Source organism: Danio rerio, chromosome 21, assembly GCF_052040795.2.
Source record: "Danio rerio strain M-AB ecotype USA chromosome 21, GRCz13ab, whole genome shotgun sequence".
NCBI lineage: Eukaryota > Metazoa > Chordata > Actinopteri > Cypriniformes > Danionidae > Danio > Danio rerio.
This window is the reverse complement of record NC_141041.1, coordinates 21014099-21037108: the sequence shown is the minus strand read 5'-3', so window position 1 is coordinate 21037108 and position 23010 is coordinate 21014099. Positions and strand designations below refer to the sequence as shown.

The following is a 23010-nucleotide window of genomic DNA, read 5'->3' as shown; positions in this document are numbered from 1 at the left end:
TTTGTTGACAGACAGTTTGGGCTACTTATCAGAATTAGGGGAAATGTTGTCCTGACAATATTTTTTTAGATGAACATTTTTAGGTCTTACACCTTACCAAAAATATAAAAATGCATCAAAATTTAGATCATTTACTTTAATCATTACTATTGAAATGTGAAGAGACTTTCAACTAGCACAATGAAATTGTTTCTGAAGACAATCACCTACTGCACCTTTAACTTTTTGTGGTCCACGGTCACATTTGATTTTCAATGCGCTTCCTTATTTCTCTAGTTTGTGATAACATGGATGCTGTGTGTTTTTAGGTTTGACAGCTGTTGGTGGTCTATCCCTCATGGGTGGTGGCTATCTCCCCAGCAGCACAGCCGAGACTCTGGCCGTTCTCGCTGCTTTCATCTCCTCTGTCAACATCGCCGGTGAGTGCACCCAGTACACAATTACTGTTACAATTACGTAATACGGTTACGATAACCTGCCAACAGTGAAATGAAAGACAATTCTTCACCACTAAAACGCCAGTGTCTAAAAGTCGAAGTATGATTCGCTGCCCTCTGGCTGCCCTGCATCTTGTGCTCATGAGAAAATTGCCGTCCAGGTGGAATAGTTTAGTCCGTCAAACCTCACACCTGAAGCAGGAAATGTCAGCACGGCAGTTTTGCTTCAAAGAGCCTCGGCCATGTCATAAATCAGCCTCCGCTCAAACCCAACCAACGGAGCCATTAAGCAAGAAGAAAAAAAATGGCTTCAAGTGGGCAGGTAGCCAAAATGCCATCCCGAATCCAGCCACTCTTTCATCCGAGACGCCAATCCAGGTCATAGGGTGTGTTGGTGATTTAATGGCAAGCTGCTAGGCTACTTTTACTGACATTTTTCATCATGCCACAATAACAACTTTTTGATACGCACTGCAAGGCACATAAAGTGTCTGAATTTATATATTTATCTTCTCAGAAAGCAGGTGTTTAATTTCAGGTGTATTTTTTTCTGTTATTTCCATTCCTAATATGCAGTATTTCATTCCTCAGTTCCATTAAAACCTTTTGGTAGTTAGAAATATGAACATTCTGCTCGCTTTTTCCTCTCATCTTTTTTTTGTGCTCTTTTTATTGTTACAAGTGCATGGAGGGGAAAAAATAACAATTGCTCTTTCCAATTTAATTTCAATAAAAGACGAGGAATTTATGGTGAACCTGCTCCATTAATGACGGGAATGAAAACATATTTTATTCTTGGGTCCCGGCTGTAATGTCTGAATATCCTTCAGGTTTAATTGTGGGAAAATGAAACATTCTTTTTTATGGTGTATATGTTGTTTGACCGTCTGAGTGCATTTGCTTCTAAGTCGAAATAGTTCACCTGGATCCTCACAGGAACGGGTCACTAAGGTTTGAGTGAAACTGGATATCCATCTGAGTATTAAATGAAAAGCTTTGGTTTGGTAATCGTCCTGGTAAGTTGCTTTGCTAGGCCCAGCGTAAGCCAGGAAAATGAATGTAAATGCAATCACACGGCAGTTTAAAAATACTTCACTAATGAGCAGCAGATGAAAGTCTCCTGTCATTCCTCATGGCATCTGCTACTCAATTACAACATTTACAACCAAATGACTTGACGTTTACATGTCTTTCTTTCTTTCTTTCTTTCTTTCTTTCTTTCTTTCTTTGCTTTTTCCTTTCTACCTTTCTTTCTTTTTCGTTCGTTCCTTCTTTCCTTCCTTCCTTCCTTCTTTTCTTCCTTCCTTTTATGAGTGTGAAATGGGTCAAGTTTTAATTGCTATAAATGAGTATTCATTCTGATTTGTGCCATTTAAGTACAAATTTAAAGGTGCCTTAAAGTGCTTTAAAATGTGCATTTTTATTCTGTTTTGGCGTAATCTCAAACGAAACACAGAGAGAGTGGGACAGTATAGCTCCTCCCCTTTAAAAAAGCCAATAGCATTTAGTTTTATCCCTGCATTTTGAAAGGGGTGGGGCATGTTAGACACTAGAGAGCATTTGATTGGGTATGATTTGATAAGGAATTGTAGTATGAGGTGTCACGAGTAAAACCATTGATCTGTTTAGGTGGAAGTGACAAACTAAAAGCTAATATCGAATTTTGTCACTGTTTTGGAGCACACCAGCTTATAGCTATCCTAAAAATTAACAATACAGATACTAACATCTAAATTTTTTATTTTATTTTTTATTTCATTGGACCTTAAAGAAAAACACTGTTTATCCTTATAACAGTTTTTCATCATCACATTCAATATTCATACAATAAAATACAATTTTTATTTGTATGGCAGATTTAAAACAACCATAGTCGACCAAAGTGCTGCACAGACTATAAAAAACAAAGACAAGTCAACACATTTAAAAACAAGGAACAATAAAACACACTGCAAATGGAGAAGATTAACTAAAATAAACATCACATAAACAACATTGCACATCAAGTTAAAAAAAATATGAAATGCTAATAAGAAGAGATAAGAGTAGATTCAAAAATAGAGGCAGTTCTGATGCGCACTATCCAGCAAAGTAAACCCAAGGATCCACAACTTTTTTTAGGTGGGTCTAATAAAAACAAAATAGGTCCGTTGTCTAATATGTAGGAGCACAATCATTAATTATATGTATTTAAGCCACAATTTGTATGTTTTTGTATAATAGTTGAACAGTAAAGCCCTGAAACAATTAAATAAAATAATAATTTTTCTAAAAAAATGACGCCTGGGAGACTCAAAGGAGATCTAAATCCTAATAAATGATGTTAACAGCCCATATAGGTGATACATTTAATGACACCAAGGAATTTACAGTGTGCAGTCTAACAACTTAGAGAAGTGTGTGCACCGGTGAAGATTTGTTTAGAGCATTTTAGAAAAGTCAGAATCTGACCACATGGATATGCCACAAGCTAATCCAACCACTTTAGTTAAAAATCATGTCAACGTTGAAAGCCAACAAGTCTTAATTTTGTTATCATAATATATTAGCTAAAACAGTTGAAAATTAAAGTTGAAATTAACTTTGTGTACTGTGTTTTAACTCTTTGATCAGGTGGTTTCTTGGTCACTCAGAGGATGTTGGACATGTTCAAGCGGCCCACTGATCCTCCAGAGTACAACTACTTGTATCTTCTTCCTACTGGTGTGTTTGTTGGTGGTTATGGAGTTGCTCTTCAAAGCGGTTACAACATTGAACAGGTAAAACGCTGTCACATAAAAGAATAGTCCACCTAAAACTAAAATTGACTTACCATTTACTCTCCCTAATGTGCTTCCAACTGTTAACACTGAACTCAAAAAAATATATTTTGATAAATGTTGGATACTGGTTGCCAATGGCATCTGTAGTAGAGTAAAAAATGAGATTCCAACAGTCTCCAGCTTTTGTTTTTCCCAAATTATCCTTTCTGTTCATCAGAAGAAAGAAATACAAATATGTTTAGACAAGACAGGGTCAGTAAATGATGACAGAATACCTTTGGGGTGTGAACTATGCCTGAAGTTAGCTTAACAGCATGATTTGAGCCAGATTTCACAGTTACTTGGGGTTGAATGTAAATATTTCAATATTGCAAAAATGATAACTTGTAAAGTCCCTTGGAGTAGCATTGAAAACAGTACTACAGATGTGAAATAAATTTTCTATTGAAATTATGATAATACAAGTATTACATAGTTAAAAACTAAACTTTAAATGACCACTGAAAATATTATGCAATTATTTTAACTCGGTCAAAATTTGGTTAAATGATGAATACTCTCAACTGTTTAACAAAATGAAAAGCTGAAATACTCAAATTACTAACACACACATTTTAAACTAAAATTTAAAATTAAATGTCAATATGTCAATTAATAATATCATAGTTTAGAAATGATGCTTAAATAATAATGCTTTATTAAGAGGCACATTTGGTTGAACAAAATATTGAAGATTCTTTGAGACCTGCTAAATACAGCTTTATTGCTACCATGTGAAAAAAAGCTTTTCTAGTGTAAATATAGTTACTCTGTAGCAAAAGAGAACAGGATTTGGGAGGATGTGCATCCTAACTTCCTGTGGTTTTTCTGTCTGGATAACAGATGATGTATTTGGGCTCTGGCCTTTGCTGTGTGGGGGCTCTGGGGGGTCTGTCCACACAGTCTACAGCCCGTCTCGGAAACGCCCTTGGCATGATTGGAGTGGCTGGAGGTATTGCAGCCACTTTTGGAGTGCTGAAACCTTCTCCTGAGCTCATGGCACAGATGAGTGCAGCCATGGCAGTGGGTGGCACTGCTGGTGAGTACATACCTACACTTTTTTTTTTTTTTTTTTTTTAAAGTCAGCGGCCTTTGAACATAATATGTGTATGCAAATAATCTTTGTAATTTCCCTGCAACCCCAGGTAATGGTCATCAGGTCGTGTGAGTCACACAGCACGGTATCGCGCATTGTAGCCAGTCATGTCTAATCTAAATTGCTAATTATTCCTGGAAACCTGCTGGAACTTAGTTTAAAACCGTCCTGAGCAGCCCCAGCTCAAACCAGAAGTCTGCTTCATTCCAGATGGTTGAACCCTGAGGTCTCAGCCCGGCCTAAATATGCCCTGTATGCACACTTCCCCAAACCTGCACTCCAGATTCACATCCACACATGTACACACGCCACTTGAAATCTGACTCATTTACCAGCAGGTCTTAAAGATGCATTAAACGAATGCTGATATTTTTTAAGCACCAAAACAAACATACCCATGTTTCCAACAGGCACTTGTCTCTATTTTAATATATTTGTTCCACTTTGAGCAACCCTGGTGACAGAAATGGTATAGTCTGGATATGATGTCATTAATAAGTGAACGCGACATGTCTTGCTATAGTAATTTATGTGTTTGATGGTAGTTTGTGGTGTATTACTGGTAAACTTTAGCTTTGTATCACATGGAAGACTAAATTTTATTTGAAATATAAAGGCTTGTGCAGATCAGGATGATTTTTGCTCATGCTTATTGCTGATAATTGGAAATAAACTGATAAGTAACTAATATTAAACAACGTGCAAAAAGGCAGACGTAAAGCATTATTTAAAAAATGCCCAAGACTTGTTTCTTTAGTTTGATGCATCATGTTAAAAACTGGTCGACTAATGTGATTTTGTTTGATCCTGTGCATGGAGTTGCTGAAGTGATAGTAAACATGGCTTGGTGGTGCTCAAGTACAAGATGATCTGGGTGAACATGTATTCATAATAAAGATGATGATGCATGGAGGTGAGATGAATGTGGAGCTGCTTGTTTTATTGGTGTCTGAACTTTATGATAAACAGGACTATCAGTTAACAAATACAGCGTGAATGCACACAAACACTGTTTCCTTTTTGTAACAAGCAAATATCAAAAGCGTAAAGTTGTGAAATGGCACCCGGTGTACCAGGGCTTTTCTGTTTAGGCAACAAGGTAACATAGTTGTCTTGGTACAGTAGCAAAGTTTCTTGATTATTACAGTGAAATGAGAGTATAGTTCCTAGCAGTACTGACCTAGAAAAAAAGCAACTTTTCAGTCGGCCTTAATACATGATGTTACTACAAGCATTTAAAATGATCATTAAAACTCTTCTTTAGTGAAATTTTAATGGTCTAGTCCGATTCATTAATTTACAGGAAGCTAAAAATGGCCTGGAAATTGGCTGAATGAATAAAAAAAAGTTGAGTGTTCCATTTATTAATTTTGGACACATTTTGGTAGTGCTGTGTTAAGTGGTGGAAAATGTTTATCATAGCTAAAGTGAGTGACAGAAAGATTGTAAATGAACAAACAAGCAGAGCATAAGATGAGCATCTGCCCAGTTGGTGGAATGAACTCCCTAACTGCATCAGAGCGGCAGAGTCACTCGCTGTCTTCAAAAAGCGACTAAAAACTCAACTATTTAGTCTCCACTTTCCTTACTAATATGCAACTCCCTACAACTAACTAAAAAAAAAAATCTTACATTACTAATGCTTTCTTTCTTAGACTTTACACACCTGAAACTTGGCTACATCGCTTATTCATTGTTGCTCTTATAGTTGTGTAAATTGCTTCCTTGTCCTCATTTGTAAGTCGCTTTGGATAAAAGCGTCTGCTAAAAGACTAAATGTAAATGTAAATGTAGTATATTTAAGGAAAAACCAACACAGACGCAAACAATTTTTCTCATCTCTCAATTAGAACCAAAGCAAATTTGCTATCTATCCCTTTATCTGTAATGGATCTGCTAATTTCCTGTTCTGCTCTAGACACACCTCTTCAGATTGGCAGCAAGTTTGTTTTAAGATTTGTTCTAACACTTTTTCAAATATTGTGAATTAAGCATTAAGCACCTTTAATTTTACTTTGTTTGCTCCACTTTTTAGGTTTGACCATTGCTAAAAAGATCCAGATTTCAGACTTGCCCCAGCTTGTTGCTGCTTTCCACAGTCTGGTGGGTCTGGCCGCTGTCCTCACCTGTGTGGCCGAGTACATGGTGGAGTATCCTCACTTTGCCACCGACCCTGCTGCCAACCTCACTAAGATCGTGGCTTACCTGGGCACCTACATCGGTGGAGTCACATTCAGTGGGTCTCTGGTGGCTTATGGCAAACTGCAAGGTACTGCTTGTTTTGAAAGTAAACATAGATACATAATAAGTGACATAATTCAGTCACTTTCATGTTGCGCCAAAACTGAATGCCCAACTGACTTTTGTGGAGCACAAAAAGATTTGGGTTATTTTTTGAAGAACTTCGTCATCTTGCTCCAAAAAAAAAAAAAAGAATAAGTCATTTAGATTTGAAACATAAGGTTGAAGGAATGAACGGGTTTTGGGTTTGTCAACGTGCCCTTACAATTTTTCACAATTATGTTTTTGTTTGTTTATTGCTTTATTATTATTTTGTTTGGCTGCAACATAATTGATTATATATTATTACGACTTTCTAATAATATGTATTATATTTTACAATATATTTTTTTGATTTTTTTTGTAATTTCACTTATACATTTTATTTAGTAATAATGTTTAGTAAAAAGATGTTACACTGTCAATGTTAAAATGCCTTTCTATAGTTAATAGCATTAAAAATAAGAATTTAATTTATAAAAGATGATGATGATTTGTCATATTAATATTTTACTTAATTTATGGAAATAAAAAAATAAGATATAATAATAATAATTGTATCTATTAAACTATACTTTTTAATTAAAATAATCATAATTATTGTTACAAAATGATCATAATGATGATGATTTTTATGTTAATATTTCGCTTAATTTGTGGAAATTAAAACATAAGATTTAATAATAATAATAATAATAATAGTTGTATGTAATAAACATACTTTAATCAAAATCTATTACAAAATGATGATGTTAATGGTTGTTTGTCATGTTAATATTTCACTGTGGAAATAAAAATATTATTTATTAATAATAATAATATAATAATAATAATAATAGTTGTATGTTATAAACAATACTTTTTTAATTAAAATAATTATAATTATTGTCATATGATGATGATGATGATGATGATTATTATTATTATTATTTTCATGTTAATTTTTCTCTTTGTAGAAATTAAATAATTTGATTTAATAATAATAATAATAATAATAATAATAATAATAATAATAATAATAATAATAATAATAATAATAGTTGTATGTAATAAACATACCTAACATAACATAACAAATCTATTACAAAATGATGATGTTGATGGTTATAAGTCATGTTAATATTTCACTTTGTGGAAATTAAAATAATGTGATTTAATAATTATAATACTTTTATGCAATAAACAATACTTTTTTAAAAATAAAATCAATATTTTAAATGTCAAAACAAAGCTTTTATTGAGGAAAACTATACTGAGTGCAAAAGCTTCTCTTTTGTTGACAGCAGCTGGCTTATTTAGTTTTTAATTACAACTATAGGAACATGGTTGGCGCATGTTAAGTTCCCAAATGCACATTACAAGAAACCCAAATTTGCAGAAGATACAAGTTTATGTAAAGCACTGAACCAAAGTGTAAAACACACTGACCCACTCTGCTCTACGTTTTTTTTTTATTAAACCGCGCTAAACCATGCCACAGTTCTGTTTAATTTCAGTTAATCATGCAGACCCTAGTATAGATCTCCAGGTCCTCATTGTCTTTGTTTCACTGTTAACCCCAGCAGCCCACCGGTGCCACACATGCCTCATGTTTAAAGCCTGGCCAGGCGGAACCCCTCTGAATTTGGCACTAATTAGTCCCTCCGCCCGCCAGTCATTTTCCACTTGTCCCTCAAAGCTGGAACGCATTATCTTCAGGAGCTTTCCCATTGCACTGAAGCCTGCAGGCCTTTGCTGATAAAGCAGATTACAAGTCTCATTTTTATCCTTGTTAGTTTTTCTTTGAGCCTAAAAAGGGGCCTGTGTACAATACAGTACATAATCGCCCAATCCAACTGTATCGCTAACTTGTTACTCGGCAGAGAAGTGTAATTGATTTGACTCCTACTGAGTTTTTCCCCTGCACACACATATTTGTCTTGAATTGATGTGAAGTGGTGTGCGTGTTATTATAGTTTATACAGTGCTAGCAGATGCGCAAAGTACTCTTTAACAACATGACGTATAGTTGTGTATCTTTGCTTAAGAATGCTTACGTGTTGTGCTCTGCTCATTCAGGTCTCCTGAACTCTGCTCCGCTAATGCTTCCTGGTCGTCATGCGCTGAACGCCACCCTCATGGCAGCCAGTGTGGGTGGCATGATCCCCTATATGCTTGATCCCAGCTACACCACTGGCATTACCTGCCTGGGCTCTGTGTCTGCTCTCTCTGCTGTCATGGTAAGGGATTCACATACAGGTTCTCTAGAAATTTTTTTTTTTTTTTTTTTGAAGCAAGAATATCATTTTTTTAGTTTTTTTTTTCCTGTGTAAGTGTTGTTTTTGTAGTGTAAATGATAGAGTAGCTATTTTTTCAAATTATGCTATTATTTTAGTTCCAGATGGTACAGAATTTTTAAAAACTTCCATTACCTGCTAACAATTAAACAACAATTGAGCATGTTCTTAAACACTGCTAGCCATTGTATTCACATGCTCAACCAAAATGACTGTGATTTGGAATTGAAGCTCATCAGTTTACCACTTTAAACTGCACCAGTTTCCCTGTATCGGTGTTAAAGTCACAATGATCAGTCGATTTATCAGCGGATCGCTCTCATTTTGCTCATAAACAGACTAATAATAATAACAATAATTACAATAATAATTTTTTATTTATATAGCACCTTTCTAGAGCTCAAGGACACTTTACAAAGAATGCGCCAAAAAGATATGGTACAAGCAGATAAATGTAGAGACAGCATTAGATACTAGGGATGGGAAGATTAATTGATATCGATACGTGGTCATGCGCGTGCACGATGCGAGTGCATCGGTAGAGCAGCAGAGGATGAATGAAATTTTGGAAGCAAATCGAGATGCATCGGTTTTTGCGAGATGCATCGGTTTTTCCAAGATACAGCTTATATTTTTAATATAGAATTTATTTTTTATTTATTAACAAGTGTTGTCAGCATGTTTTTGGCGCATAATTTAATCGACCTACATAAAGTATGCCTTAGCAACGGATTTGCGGATGTGTACACTTCAACCAGTGTATCAGGTGTGCGGATGAAGCTAGTGGTGCGCCCTCAGAAAGCGCGAGAAGAAAAACAAACATTTTATTCCCCACTGAGTTTTAAATCTAAAGTATGGCAACATTATGGATTTAAGGATGGACGACATGACAGGACAGATGCAATTTGCAAAATGTGCCGCGCATCTGTAAAATATGTGGGCAGTACGACTAATCTGAAATCTCACTTGAAGCGGCGCCTCGGTGTTGTTGTGAAAGCATCTTCCAGTGTTCCTGCATCCCCGGCTTCCTGCACTGCTTTAACTGTAGCTACCAGCTCCAAAAGTGGTGAGAAAAGCATTGCAAGTTTTTTTTCCATGCGCAACAGTTTTGTGCGCTGTACGTCAATAACGGATGTTATTGCATTGTTCATCTGCAAAGACATTCAGCCTAGTGTCACGGAGAACGAAGGTTTTAAACACCTCCTCCTGTTAATTTTTTATTTAATTATAATAATAATAATACTATTAATAATAATAATGATAAAAATAATGGGTGTCACGGTGGCACAGTGGGTAGTTTGACCACCTCACAGCAAGAAGATTGATGGTTTGTTATATTTTTATCAGCCTGTTGTTTACAGTGACAGTGATGTTTCAAGCAGCATAACACTGCTAGTTCACGACCTTAAGTTTTGAATATTCAGTGGCACAATATATCTTTGTAAAACTTGTTTTCATAGTTGAAAAGTTAAATCACAATTCTTGTTGTGCAATGCTAAACCTTTATGTTGAAAGAGTGCAAATATATATATATATTTTAATATATATTGCACTTATACATTCTTTTTATGTTGAAAATACTTAAATAATATGTGCTATATGTTTTAAAATGGCCCTCTACTGTAAACTGACACTCTGGCTCTGAGAGAAAAGCCAGTTTGTAAAAAAAGTCTTGGTTTTGCTTGGTTAATAAATAATCAAACTCATTCAATGGCACAGCATCCTCTTTCACATAATCTCATAAACTTGAACTAATTAGCTAGTGCTAAATTATCGCATTGGATCGTGATATGGGTGTGAATCGTATCGTGTTGCATCGCAATATATCACAAATGTATCGCTAATATATCGGATCGTATTCTTTGTATCGAGATGTGTATCGGATCGGCATTATAGCTTAGATGCCCAACCCTATTAGATACACACACATACAGGAAGTCAAATATAACAAACTGGAAACACAAAAACAAGACCTAAGAGACAAATGAGCAGAGTGCTGGTGGATCAGATAAAGTGTTCAGTTTGTCAGATCAGAAGTGAAGCATTCAGAAAATAAGTTTTAAGTAAAGATTTAAATTCCAAGATATTATTAACATAACGAAGTGAGCATGGTACTGAGGGGCAGCGAGAAGGCCAGAGTCAGCGGAAAGTAATGAACGAGTAGGGGTGTAGGGGACAAGCATGTTGCAAAGATAAGAGGGAGCTAGGCCATTTAAGGATCTAAATGCAGGGAGGAGAATTTTGAATTCAATGTGGTATGCAACTGGGAGTTAATGGAGGTCGTACAAGATTGGGGTAATATGAGCAGAACGTTTGGTATTAGTGAGTATACTTGCCGCAGAGTTTTGAATATATTGTAATCTGTAGATGAGGCTGGCTGGGAGACCAGTGAATAGGGCATTACAGTGGTCAATGCTTGACTAGCTGATCGAACAGCTCCGGTTTTTGTATGTGTGTTTGTAACACTAAACAGTGATGAACTGATGACCTTCATGGCCATTTCTGTTAAGCACGCCAACACAATGGCAAATAAGCAGTGTTTAAGAACGTGCTCAACAGCACTTTAATGGTAGCAGGAAATAGATGTTTTTACAATTTCAGTACCGAAATTCAGTATGACAACACTATTATAATCTTACATTACTTAATAGATATATAGCCCATATTATAGATGATATGGAGGTTTTATGCACTTTTTCTGTACAATTATGCAAATGTAGTGGAGAAAAATGCGAAAGAAACATAAAAAAAAAACTCTAGGCTCATTCCTTTAGAGCTCATTTATTGTATGTATTTGTTACTAGGTATTAGGGATGTCAAAATGAGTGGTATTTCATTTTGACATTGGACAATTCAGTATCAGTTCAGTAATAAATCCTAACCGGTTATTACGTATTGATGTCATTTATCTCATATACGCTATGTGGTGGTAAAATACTATGGCGAGGGAGGCGAGCACGAGTAATGAAAATGCAGAAACTCTGTACAATTCACTGTGTGTGTTTTCGTTTTCTGACACTGAAGTTACAGTAGAAGCCCCATTTTCATTGCTTTAGTGGAACTGGAAGTAAACTCCATTTCATTCTCTCTCACTGTGGGCCCTTTGACATGCTGGTGTGACATTTCCTCTTCTCGACTGTTGTAGCGATTCTTGTGGATCTGATCCAGACACAAGCGTGTCTGCTAAGCGAGCTTTCACCACCGCGTCTATCATGAATCAGCTGTGATCACTGCTGCCATTTATCATTATTAGAGCCAATTGCAGCCCTTTCTGTTGAGCGCGTGACCCATAGGCATTTAACAAGTCGCTCGACAACACTCAAAAAGCAACCGGGATAATACTTACATATATATTTGTATTACAAAATACATATTTAAAATTTATAAAAAAGTACACATTTTTATACAAGAATTGTTGTGCTGTGAAGTAAAATATAAAATTGTGTTCTGTGAGACCAGTGTAAGTTCACACCTCTGCTAGGTATGGTACAATAACCGATTTCAGGGTCAAGCTTTTAAAACCACAAGTCAAGCTTTTAAAACTGCAAAAATTCAGTTTTTTTTGTTTATTTATTTTTATTTTTTTTTACGTGGTGCCAAATACTATTTTATTTATTCAGGCCAACAGTATCTCCAGTAGCAAGTGACCATCCATCGAAAGCTACTGGTTAGCCCACAATTCAGTAAACAATTGAAAAACCAATCGCTTTTACTTTAATGAATTCAATTTATATCCAACAAAACATTTTATTTCACCTAGATTTTTAAAAAGAATTTATTTTAGAGTAGTAATCACAGTACTGTGAAACCGTGATATTTATACCCCAGGTTATCATACCATCAGAATCTTCCACTGACCCATGCCTGTTTGTTACATCTTAGCGTAATGGTGGTCAGTAATGTACACAATTTAAAATGCTTGTGCAACATTTACTGTAAATTTTACAACATGAAATGTGCTGTGAGAACAGACATTATAAAGAAATTCTGTAAATCGTCATGGAGTATAGAGAGAGATTGAGAACATAGTGCAGCATGTATTAAAATGATGATCGGTGAAGCGCATGAAGTCCACTCTACTATGGCTCTATTTTTTTTAAATGTCACCATATTATTATGGATAAGCATGAACCACATTCATGAAATTGAGAAAAAACTCTAGGAAAACATTTGGTGTCATGGGCCTTTTGTCATTTGTCAATATTCAGGAAGCTGACATTTTGATACAGCTCCTTTTACCTCCTATAAAGATAAACAATCAGCTGCAGCCTGGCTCTTTTTACAGCGATATTCTTCAAGTCTCCATCTTTTTTGCTTGTTTAACCGTATTTTTTACGTGATGTGTGGTAGCTGGCTTTGTTTAAGCCTGTTCCCAGTGGAACGTGCGTTGTTTAATAATACAGGGATGATATCATGGACGAGTGAAACCAATACTGTGTTTTGACAAACACCTCATGTCTTAATTGAAGCCCATTGCAACCAAATCTGTGTGAAATGTGTTGCTTTGGCGTGCGCCAGATCACCTTTCCTATTTGTATGATCGACCAGTGTGAAATGAACAGACCGGTTTTAGAGAAAATGAACGTTGTGTACAATGCTTATACCTCAGGCTTGTGATTTTTCTTTTGGCAGACTTTAAACGATGGAATTGAGTTACTGTTGCGCTTTGCTCCCTTGTCATCACCGTAACCTTTGATCTCCACCCTTTTTTCTCTGTATGACCCTCTCTTTGACCCTGCTTTTCTTTTTGTTTGTAGGGCCTGACCCTGACAGCCGCCATCGGAGGGGCCGACATGCCCGTGGTGATCACAGTGCTAAACAGCTACTCCGGCTGGGCCCTATGCGCTGAAGGCTTCCTGCTGAATAACAACTTGCTGACCATTGTGGGTGCCCTCATTGGCTCTTCTGGTGCCATCCTCTCATACATCATGTGTGTGGTAAGTTCACAGTCACACTTGATTTGTCCCCCACTATTGTGTTTGCTGTGCACAATAAATTGTTCATGCTTTGTTTAGAAAAAAATTCACATTATTTTTCACACATTTTACCTTTATTGCATATTCTTGGTTCTATGAAGACCTTCCTTAGAAATTCATAATGTACTCTGATTGGTTAGCTGGCCGAGTGTATAATGATTTGCCGATTGGTTTATGCAAATTGCCTAAAAACATAATGTTTATTGCTGTAGCAGAGTTGCAAGCACTCCTATTGTTTTGTTTTACCAGTGGCCAAGCATAGTCAACATACCTGTAGCTGAAAGAGCTAAAATATTGCAATTCTACTGTAAACTGATTGCATAAATACAAAAATACTCTCGCAATTGAAGTTTAGAGATAAAACTAAAACTAACCTTTTGAAAGATTGTAAGCATTTGACAGATAAATATGAATTTGCTTTCAAATAAAAGGCTAGCAAGCCAAACAGTAACTATGTTTCCATACAACTATTTTTATACACATTTTGGATATGCGCTTAAACCGGTTGATGTAAACGGCAAGATGCGCATAAATTTTGAAAGTGCGCATAAAGAACATGTGCGCAAAACTAAGTAGGATCAACTGTTTCTTCAAAAAAAAAAAGATGCGCATAAACTACGATGGAAACACTTTTACTGAACAAATTCCAGCATGCGCATTAAAAAAGGTCATGTGATTTTGTTATAAGAGATCATGTAATGATAAAGTTTGCGAATGGACAAACCAGCTGGCTGAGCACACTGTAAAGCATCTGAAATGTTGTTTTGGTCATTCTAAAATGCCTTAACCGTTTTAGTATTAGTGTTATTATGTTATTAATGATCTCCAGAATCAAGATCGTCTGTGCTCCGCGTCTCACACTTTCAAACGGCACCACGCGTTCACTGTGTGTCAGGATTGTCTTCTGAGGTGCAAGTTATTTATTAAATGAAGAAATGATTCTCGCTGCTTCTCTTATCGCAGCAAATCCCATTTTAACTGTTATTTGGCACCAGATGATCAGGAAGTTTTGCGTATGAAGTTAATTCGCATTTTTGGATGGAAACATAGCTAGTGTTAAGAAGTGGAAAGAGAATCAATAGATAAGATGATCAAAACTATAAAAGGTCACTGTAAATCATTTGCGCATTGCTTAATTGATCTTGGCTAATAAAACACATGTGTGCTGGTCTAAAAATCTTGATCTGGAAGACTGGATGTTCCTGTTATAATGACTCCCATGGCTTGAACCTGAGCAATTTGAAAACTCAACACTACGCCTTTTTTTTTTAAAGGATTATCCTTTATCCACATGCAAATTCCTATTTGAGCCACTTTGGCTTTGTTGATATCCTGTTTTCAATGTCTAAATGTCACAACACATGTTTGACACACATTTTCTTGACACAATTTTTCCACTGAAAGGTGGTATTCATTCCCTGCATTGCCCTGATTTTTGCAATTTCGGATCTTTTTCTCACTAGGCCATGAACCGATCCCTGGCTAATGTCATTCTGGGAGGCTACGGCACATCATCCACCGGCACAGGGAAGCCAATGGAGATCACAGGTACCCACACAGAGGTCAACGTGGATCAGACGGTGGATCTGATCAAGGAGGCTCATAATATCATCATCGTTCCAGGTAATGGCGGCCCTTTGCTGACTTGCACATCTAAAACTTGCTTTTTAAATTAAATCTGGGGAAACTTCAAACAAACCTTTGTTATGTCTGTTCAAGCCAAACTTGGTTTGGTCCCATTACATCACTGGTGATTTTTTTGTACCTCTCCTGTTCAGGATAAACGCCTCAGATTTTGCCCTGAGGCATGTTGGGGCTTGTTCTAAAGTTTAAAAAGGTGGCCTGAAATTCTCACTTTTTCCTTTTTTAGGCCTTTGATACAGCTGTGTTTGAGTTTTGTCACGATTCTGTTAGACATTGGCATGTTTTGTGAAAAGAAATAGTTTACCTGCATTGAATTTTCTTCAAAAAGCCTACTTTTAAAAACACAAACGAGTTTACAGAGGAGCAAGTAGGGCTGGGCGATTTAGCTTGAAATCAATATTTCGATTGATTGAACCTTATAACTAGATTACAATTAATGAATGATTATTTGATTTATTTAGTTTTTGCCCTCATTGTTTACTGACAAGTTTTGTACAGTAAATATGCACACTTATTACGTGTGAGAAATTTTTGAATGTTTTGAATTTAATTTTAAAACAATTGAAGTAAACACATGGTCTGTTATCTATGATATTTTATTGAACATCAATGCTAAACAACTGAAATTACAACGCGCATTGCCTAAAACACGGCTCTCCACGCCACCCACTCTCATCACTGCTACCAAACTGACCAATCACAAATCTTGTGCCGTGCATCGTTGTGACGTGTACTTTCATTTTTTTTAGAGGTGCGCTTGTATGTGAAGGCTGCGTCGGAAAATGTCAGAATAATATAATAAGTACAAATCATAATATATTAATTATAAATCAGCCTTAACAGACCAGGGTCACAAGACTCCACACACAGTAGGGAAATTAATTGAAAAAATAGACCTGGAAAATTTAGATTGATTAGGTCAGAATTTTCAATAATGGTCTTGTTAAATTAGAAGTCAAACTATTTTTAATTTTGCCTATTTTTAATTAGGTCGAGTTTTCTTAACATATGAACATCACAGTTAAACTACGAATATGTTTTTGGCCTTATGGTCAAGCGTTAAAATTAAAATTAAAAAAATATGTTAATGTTGTAATGACATTGAGACCAATTATTGGTGTTAATTAACTTCTAGTCTGCTCTTAACTATTAACTTGTAGTCTGCTCTTTCATCTTTGAATGCTAACTTTTTTTTATTACTTCAAACAGTTCTTTATGTCTGTGAATGAAACCTTGCTTCACCCTATTACATCACTGAAATTTTTTTGACCCCTCCTGTGTGGGATAATCCCTTCAGATTTTTCCCTGAGGCCTGTTGGGTCTTGTTGTGAGGTGGTCTTAAATTCCCACTTTTTTTTTTTAAGGCCCTCGAAATATTTGCATGCAGTTTTATCATGTATCTGTTTGGGTGTTTCGTAAAGTGGTGTGATTGGCCTCATGTGGTATTCTTCTGGCATGATTGCGCCATATTTTTTTTAGCCCAGCTGACTGATGGAGCTGTGTGTGTTAGATGAACTTGATCCGTGTTTAGCTTTTAATACAAGCTTGGTTGGCAAATAATTTAGTTGGACTCATGTATGTGAAGTGCATATTTTTCTGTGGTTGGTTTTGTCTTGGCATTGGCCTCGAGCGACTGCTTTGTTCTTCGCAATGGACTGTTTTATAGTCACATTTTATGGTCCGACAGCAGGTTGAGATGATCAAGACCTTGAAGGCGACAGGACAGTGGAAAAGAGGAGCGATTAGATGCGGGAATATGAACAGAAAGAAAAGGAGAAATGATAATAAACAGCTCGTTCCAGAATAAACAAGACTGCAAGGCCAAGCACAACAGAAACGGCCCTTTTTTATTTAAAACAAATGGCCAACCAGCTATGAGGCATCCAGGTTTTTTTTTTTTTTTTGACTGTTGCCTGTTTAGCCTCTGCCAAGATGTCTAAGAGCCCTGTGCTCACGGATAACACTGGCCTGACTCGTCATGAGCACCAAAGTCTGCTGGGATAAACCTATTGGATGTAATTAAGGGCATACATTAAAGGTGCCCTATTAAAAGAGTCTGGGTATATTTTGGCATAGTCTAATAATAAGAGATCAATATATGGAAACAGACATACGGTGAGCCTCAGACACCATTGTTTCCTCGTTCCCATGTAAATTCCACTTGCGTAAAACCCCATTGGACAACAGGCTAATCAATGCACAAACCAAACTGTTACGTGACTTGCGGAGCAGGCCCCTCATCTTTTGCATGTATGCCAACTTAGGTCGTTTATCCGGACCTGATGAGTCATTTGAGGGATTGATAAAGCATGAATAGTCCTCACTTTAGATTAGGTCACAAAACTGCATGAAGTTGAGTTAAACAGCATTTAACATACATAGTAATAATTATTTCTATATGCCTGAAAAATAAGATTTATAAACGTTGATTTCAATAGTTTATTAATCATTTACTCACTCATTTACTGAATTATCTTAAAAACCTCCTACTGCTCTTAAATACAAATGGTTTGTAAATAATGTAATACTTAAGTAATGAAAAATCAACCAGCTAGGGCTGGGCGATTTATTATTATTTTTATTATAATTTTTTTTTTTTTTTTTTTGATTAATTCGAATTTACGTTTTAAGACTATTTAATTTGGAATCAAATCGAGAAATCGCGATTTTAAAAAAAAAATATATATATATTTAATACATTATAATGGCACCAATGCGCTTTGGTTCACTCTCTGTATGATGTAGGAAGCACACCAGAAGCACCTCTCGACGACGCGCAGCACCACGCAGCGCCATGGATTTTAGAATTCTAAACGGATTCCTATACACACACCGGCGCCGCCCAGCCACGATTCAGGACGCAGGTCATATTTCAGCCGCGCCACAGAGTGCCATCTGATTAGTTTCATGTAAAATATCATGCGAATGTGCGCGTTTGGTGTGTGATAGTTTAAACTGTCATGTGCGCGCTGTCGCGGCGCTTCTGGTGTACGACCTGCTTGACTGCCTGTTAAAGCGTAAAGTCATGTAGGATTTTACTTGTTGCATTAGTCTGAGTCATGTCTGTGTGGATTTCAACATGTATGAAGGATGTAAAAGCCTGCCATGTGAAAAACCGCGCCGATCTTTTGGTTTGAACACGAGCAGAGGTGAGGGCATGTAGCAGTCAAAAATGAAAGTACCCGCCCCCATGACATCATTTAGTGGACCTAGTTGAAAACCAGACAGATCAGGCAGCATAATACAGAGAGTGGTGAAAAGTGCATGAAAAGATCGGTATTTAAAAGGGGGAAATAGAAAAATAGATTAAATATATTAATTTATGTTAGACACACATCTGATGCTTGTATTTGCTCCTGCTATACGTCCACAACTTCACACATTGGGTTAAATTGCGCTTTACAGTTTCCATGTTCAGTCCTTTTCTTCCACTGTATCTTTTTAAGAATAAGGCAGCAGCATTACAACTTGTCATTTAATCAGAAGATCAAAAGAAGTCAAAGCCGAGCTGACAGCCAATCTTTCCTAGGCTCAGCAAAACTTGCAAAAATACCTCTGTATTCCTGCAACTGCAATATTTACACAAATATTTTTATTAAAATCTTCAGCAAGGCTATTTAACTCGTGAATTTGTTTTACATTTATTTACACCTTGACCGATTTTTGTATGACATGGCCATTAAAAATACAATGTTGCTTAACCAGATGGTTTTTCAAGTTACTTTTAAAGAGAATGTTACTTCAGTCATGTTGTTGTCATGTTTTGAGAAGACTAGTAACACAATAAAAAAAAAAAAATTCGAATCGAAATCGTGAATCGATCAAACTTTATAAAAAACCTAGATTTTTTTTTGCCAAATCGCCCAGCCCTACAACCAGCCACAAATTATGAAAGTACAATTGTTAAGCACATTATAAATATGGTTATAATTAAAAAAATAAGCATTTTTAGCTGCAGTTATAAACTGCTTACTAATGCTTATTAATGTAGAGTTAATGCTTAATAATAATGAATTCACTGGCTTTCTGATATAAAAGATGGCAAATGTTTGATTATAGAAGCTGCAGTCTGGAAAGTTAGACTCTCCTTATTGTTGAACTCTGGACTGCAAAATAACACGTAATTGAAGCACTTAAGTTTTCTCTCCTCATTTGCCTCTAAATTCATCCATCAGCCATCATTGCTTTTTGGTATGTTTTGAGTTCTCTACTGCTCACTCCTTGAACTAAGCTTTGTTTTCATTTACACCTTTTCATATAATTTAAGTTGTCATGGTGTGTTTGGATGATTGACAGTTGTGAAAACATTTAAGCCTTTTCTGTTTAAGCGTAGGGTTTGCCAACTATGGCTGTTTTCTCAGAGAAAAAAAAAATCATTAGTAGTAAAGAGGGTTGGTCAAACTGTGACATGCTTATTTGGGCGCAAAGATTTTTGAAGCTGTTGTGAAAGACCTGTGTCAACTGTAATTGACTGGCATGGAGTTTCTTTTAGTGCTACTTTTTTATTTTCTTTTTATTATGTCAAGCTCCTACTGATCCCATTTTAACTGAATCTGCTTTGCTTTCACACTGGGCCAAAGGTGTAAAAATAAACATATTTGGGATAAATTATAATATATTCTGACTCTTCTTTAGATTAATCAACAATGTATTTCAACATGAAGCAATTTCCTCCGTTTTTTTTATCTTGTTTATAATCTGTTCCAGTCATTCGAGTGTTAGTTACTACTGCGTCTGAGTTACAAATGAGTGGAAGCGGGTCACTTGTTTGCTTTACCATCAAAACATATATTTCCTATTGTTTATAAGTTGGAATAGTTTATTATAGCAAAATCAGTTCACACAGCATTTTGTGAGAAGGATGAGCTATGATTAGTAAAAATATGGAAATGACGTGTCGGGATCATGCAGAGTTCAGGCGTTTACGCAGGAGTTTTGTAAACTGTTTTTCTTTGTTTTTGCTTTAATCATAGATCAGACTTCTATTGTCATTCGTTTTAAAAACAAACAAAAACTGTTTAGCAACCCCAAGATTTTGGTACAATGTTGACCACCGTAAATAGTAACAAATAAAAAAATATATGGACATTAGAAGACAGAACAGTACATTTTTTTTTTTAATTGTACCTTTTGTAAAATACATATTTAAGTGACTTATCTGAAGTTCAGAAAAGTAAATACATATTATATAAAAACCATGACTACATCATAAATAATATAAATAAACGTATAAATAAATGCATAACATGCAAATACACTTATGTAAATATGTATTTTTTTTTTAATAAATGTACAATTGTACTTTTCTGTCTTCTAAACAAACACCATAACAGTATTGTATTAAATTTGAATGTGTTTGTATATTTTTATATGTATTTAATTCCTATATCTTTTACTTCAGGTTATGGTCTGTGTGCAGCAAAAGCTCAGTATCCCATTGCTGATCTTGTGAAGTCACTGACTGATCAGGGCAAGAAAGTCCGGTAAGCGAGTCGTTTTTGTTTAATTCTCCCAGTGAAACTGATTTGACGTCATGATGAAGTCATGAGTAAGATCTATGAGACCGGGTGAAGGCTTTCAGCTTGCATTTTCCATTTTTCTATGTGACCGTTGCTCAGGAGATGCAGGACACCCCTAGTTGGTTAACATCATATGGATTATTGAAGTGGATGACACTTAGAAATATTTTTCTTCACCCAAATACCTGTTTTTCTGCCCACAGATGTGCTTTAAAACTGAATGTATATCAAAACATGTTATTGAGTTATTAAATTCTTTAAAAATATATATTAAAAATATATTTTAATTAAATCAGTCAAAATGAATTTTTATATGCCATAATAAGCTTTGTAAATGGGATATTTTATAAACTTATTATTAATTAATTATCCGTAATTAAATTATCTATACAATATTTAAAAACATTAAAATGCGTTTTAAAAAATAGTAAATTTACAAATATTGGAAGATAGATTGTATTCATTAGGTTGTAGATGAATATTTGACATTTAAATATTACATTTTCTTTTAATAAATCAAAAAAACATATTAAATTAAATTATGACTTTTAAAAATGTATGTAATTTTAAATAAATAAAAAAATCAAGGATGCATTTGTGAAGTTATACAGCATAAGAATATTTCCTTTTTTTTGTTGTTGTTAAATGCATTTTATCTAAGAATTTAGAAAAACAAATCTATTGATGGATTTTTTTTTTTTTTTACTAAATTATCAGTGAATATTTTTTTGTTTTGTTGTTGTTGTATATATTTTTTTAAATTTGAAAAGACTAAAACATTTTTTTTATTGTATCTGCAAAGTTTTTTCATGAAAAAAAGATTTTAACACAGGCCTCTATCTGGCCGGCAATGTATTATTCTCATATCTTATTCAAAAGCAAGCCAAAAAGTCAAACGTTTTCCCTTCCATCTCAGTGTCTGTGAGCGTTGGTCTGTCAGAGAGGCTCGGTACTGTTTGAATATCTCACTAACTGCAGGTCAGTCTGGTGCACCTCTCAATGGCATCTTTCTCTCTGCATGTCGGACTCCTCCATTTCAAAGAGTGCTTTTGAATCTTGTCATTCAGTCGCTCTATTGTGTGGGGCTTTTGTTAGCTCTCCAGTGTACGTGTAATGCCCCTGTGATCTGAGAGCGCAGTGAACCCCAGGCCTCCCAGTGCTGTGAAAGAGCGACAGGTGCGCAATACGCAATACTTTCCACAGTCCCACTGACGCCTCTCAGGTTGCAGGGCGTGGAAAGGCTGTGCGCTTGACCCTGGAGATGCTTCAACAACCACACCATTTCAATATTTTAATGAGTTAAGCTTGTAATATCATGTAAAAGTTGCAAGTTGAAAATGTGAATGATGGCAGGATTTTAAGATGGGATAATTAAATAAAGATATGTGATGTGGAGGGCTTATTAATCTTTTTTTACCAGTAAATTGTCAAAAAATGTCCTATCAATGGGTTATTCCATCGATCCATGTTTCCACTGTTATAGGGATAGTGATCAGATAAGAACTGTGTAAACTAGTGGAAAAGTAGAATTTTATTTATTTATTTTTTTTTATTTACTAACTTTTATTTGATTAACTGCGACACTAAAGAATGGCTGCTGACACGCTGAAAGTCTGATATATACATATATATATATAAATGACTTTTTTTTTTTAATTCCAAATATTTTTAAATTGGCAAACCTCAAAAAAAAAGTTCTGCATTTTATTTTTTAACTTTGCGTTTTATTTACTTTATTACAAAACCGAACAAAAACTTGGCAAAAAAACATACTAACATATATCATTACATACATACACATTTCAATATGCACATACATAATTACCTACAGTATATATACACATCACACATAGACTTGCATGTAAAAAAAAAAAGCCAAACTTATAAGATTGCTATATCTCTTCCAGTTACCATTGACTTGTTGTGTTGTTTTTATATTCCTTATATATCAACCCTTTTTCCCAAGACTTCCTTAAATATC

At 35.4% G+C, this 23010-nt stretch overlaps 1 protein-coding gene across 2 annotated transcripts in view; it reads left to right on the top strand.

Annotated features, from left to right (window-relative positions):
* The window catches only part of nnt (nicotinamide nucleotide transhydrogenase), a 64309-nt gene that overhangs the window by 29136 nt on the left and 12163 nt on the right, over window positions 1–23010 (top strand). For both annotated transcript variants that reach the window (XM_087299474.1, NM_214756.1), the window contains exons 12-19: window positions 309–419; window positions 3051–3196; window positions 4082–4277; window positions 6370–6603; window positions 8673–8833; window positions 13648–13827; window positions 15330–15489; window positions 20912–20993. In XM_087299474.1, coding sequence (XP_087155600.1) covers window positions 309–419; window positions 3051–3196; window positions 4082–4277; window positions 6370–6603; window positions 8673–8833; window positions 13648–13827; window positions 15330–15489; window positions 20912–20993 — 1270 coding nt within the window. The remainder of the gene's footprint in view (window positions 1–308; window positions 420–3050; window positions 3197–4081; window positions 4278–6369; window positions 6604–8672; window positions 8834–13647; window positions 13828–15329; window positions 15490–20911; window positions 20994–23010) is intronic.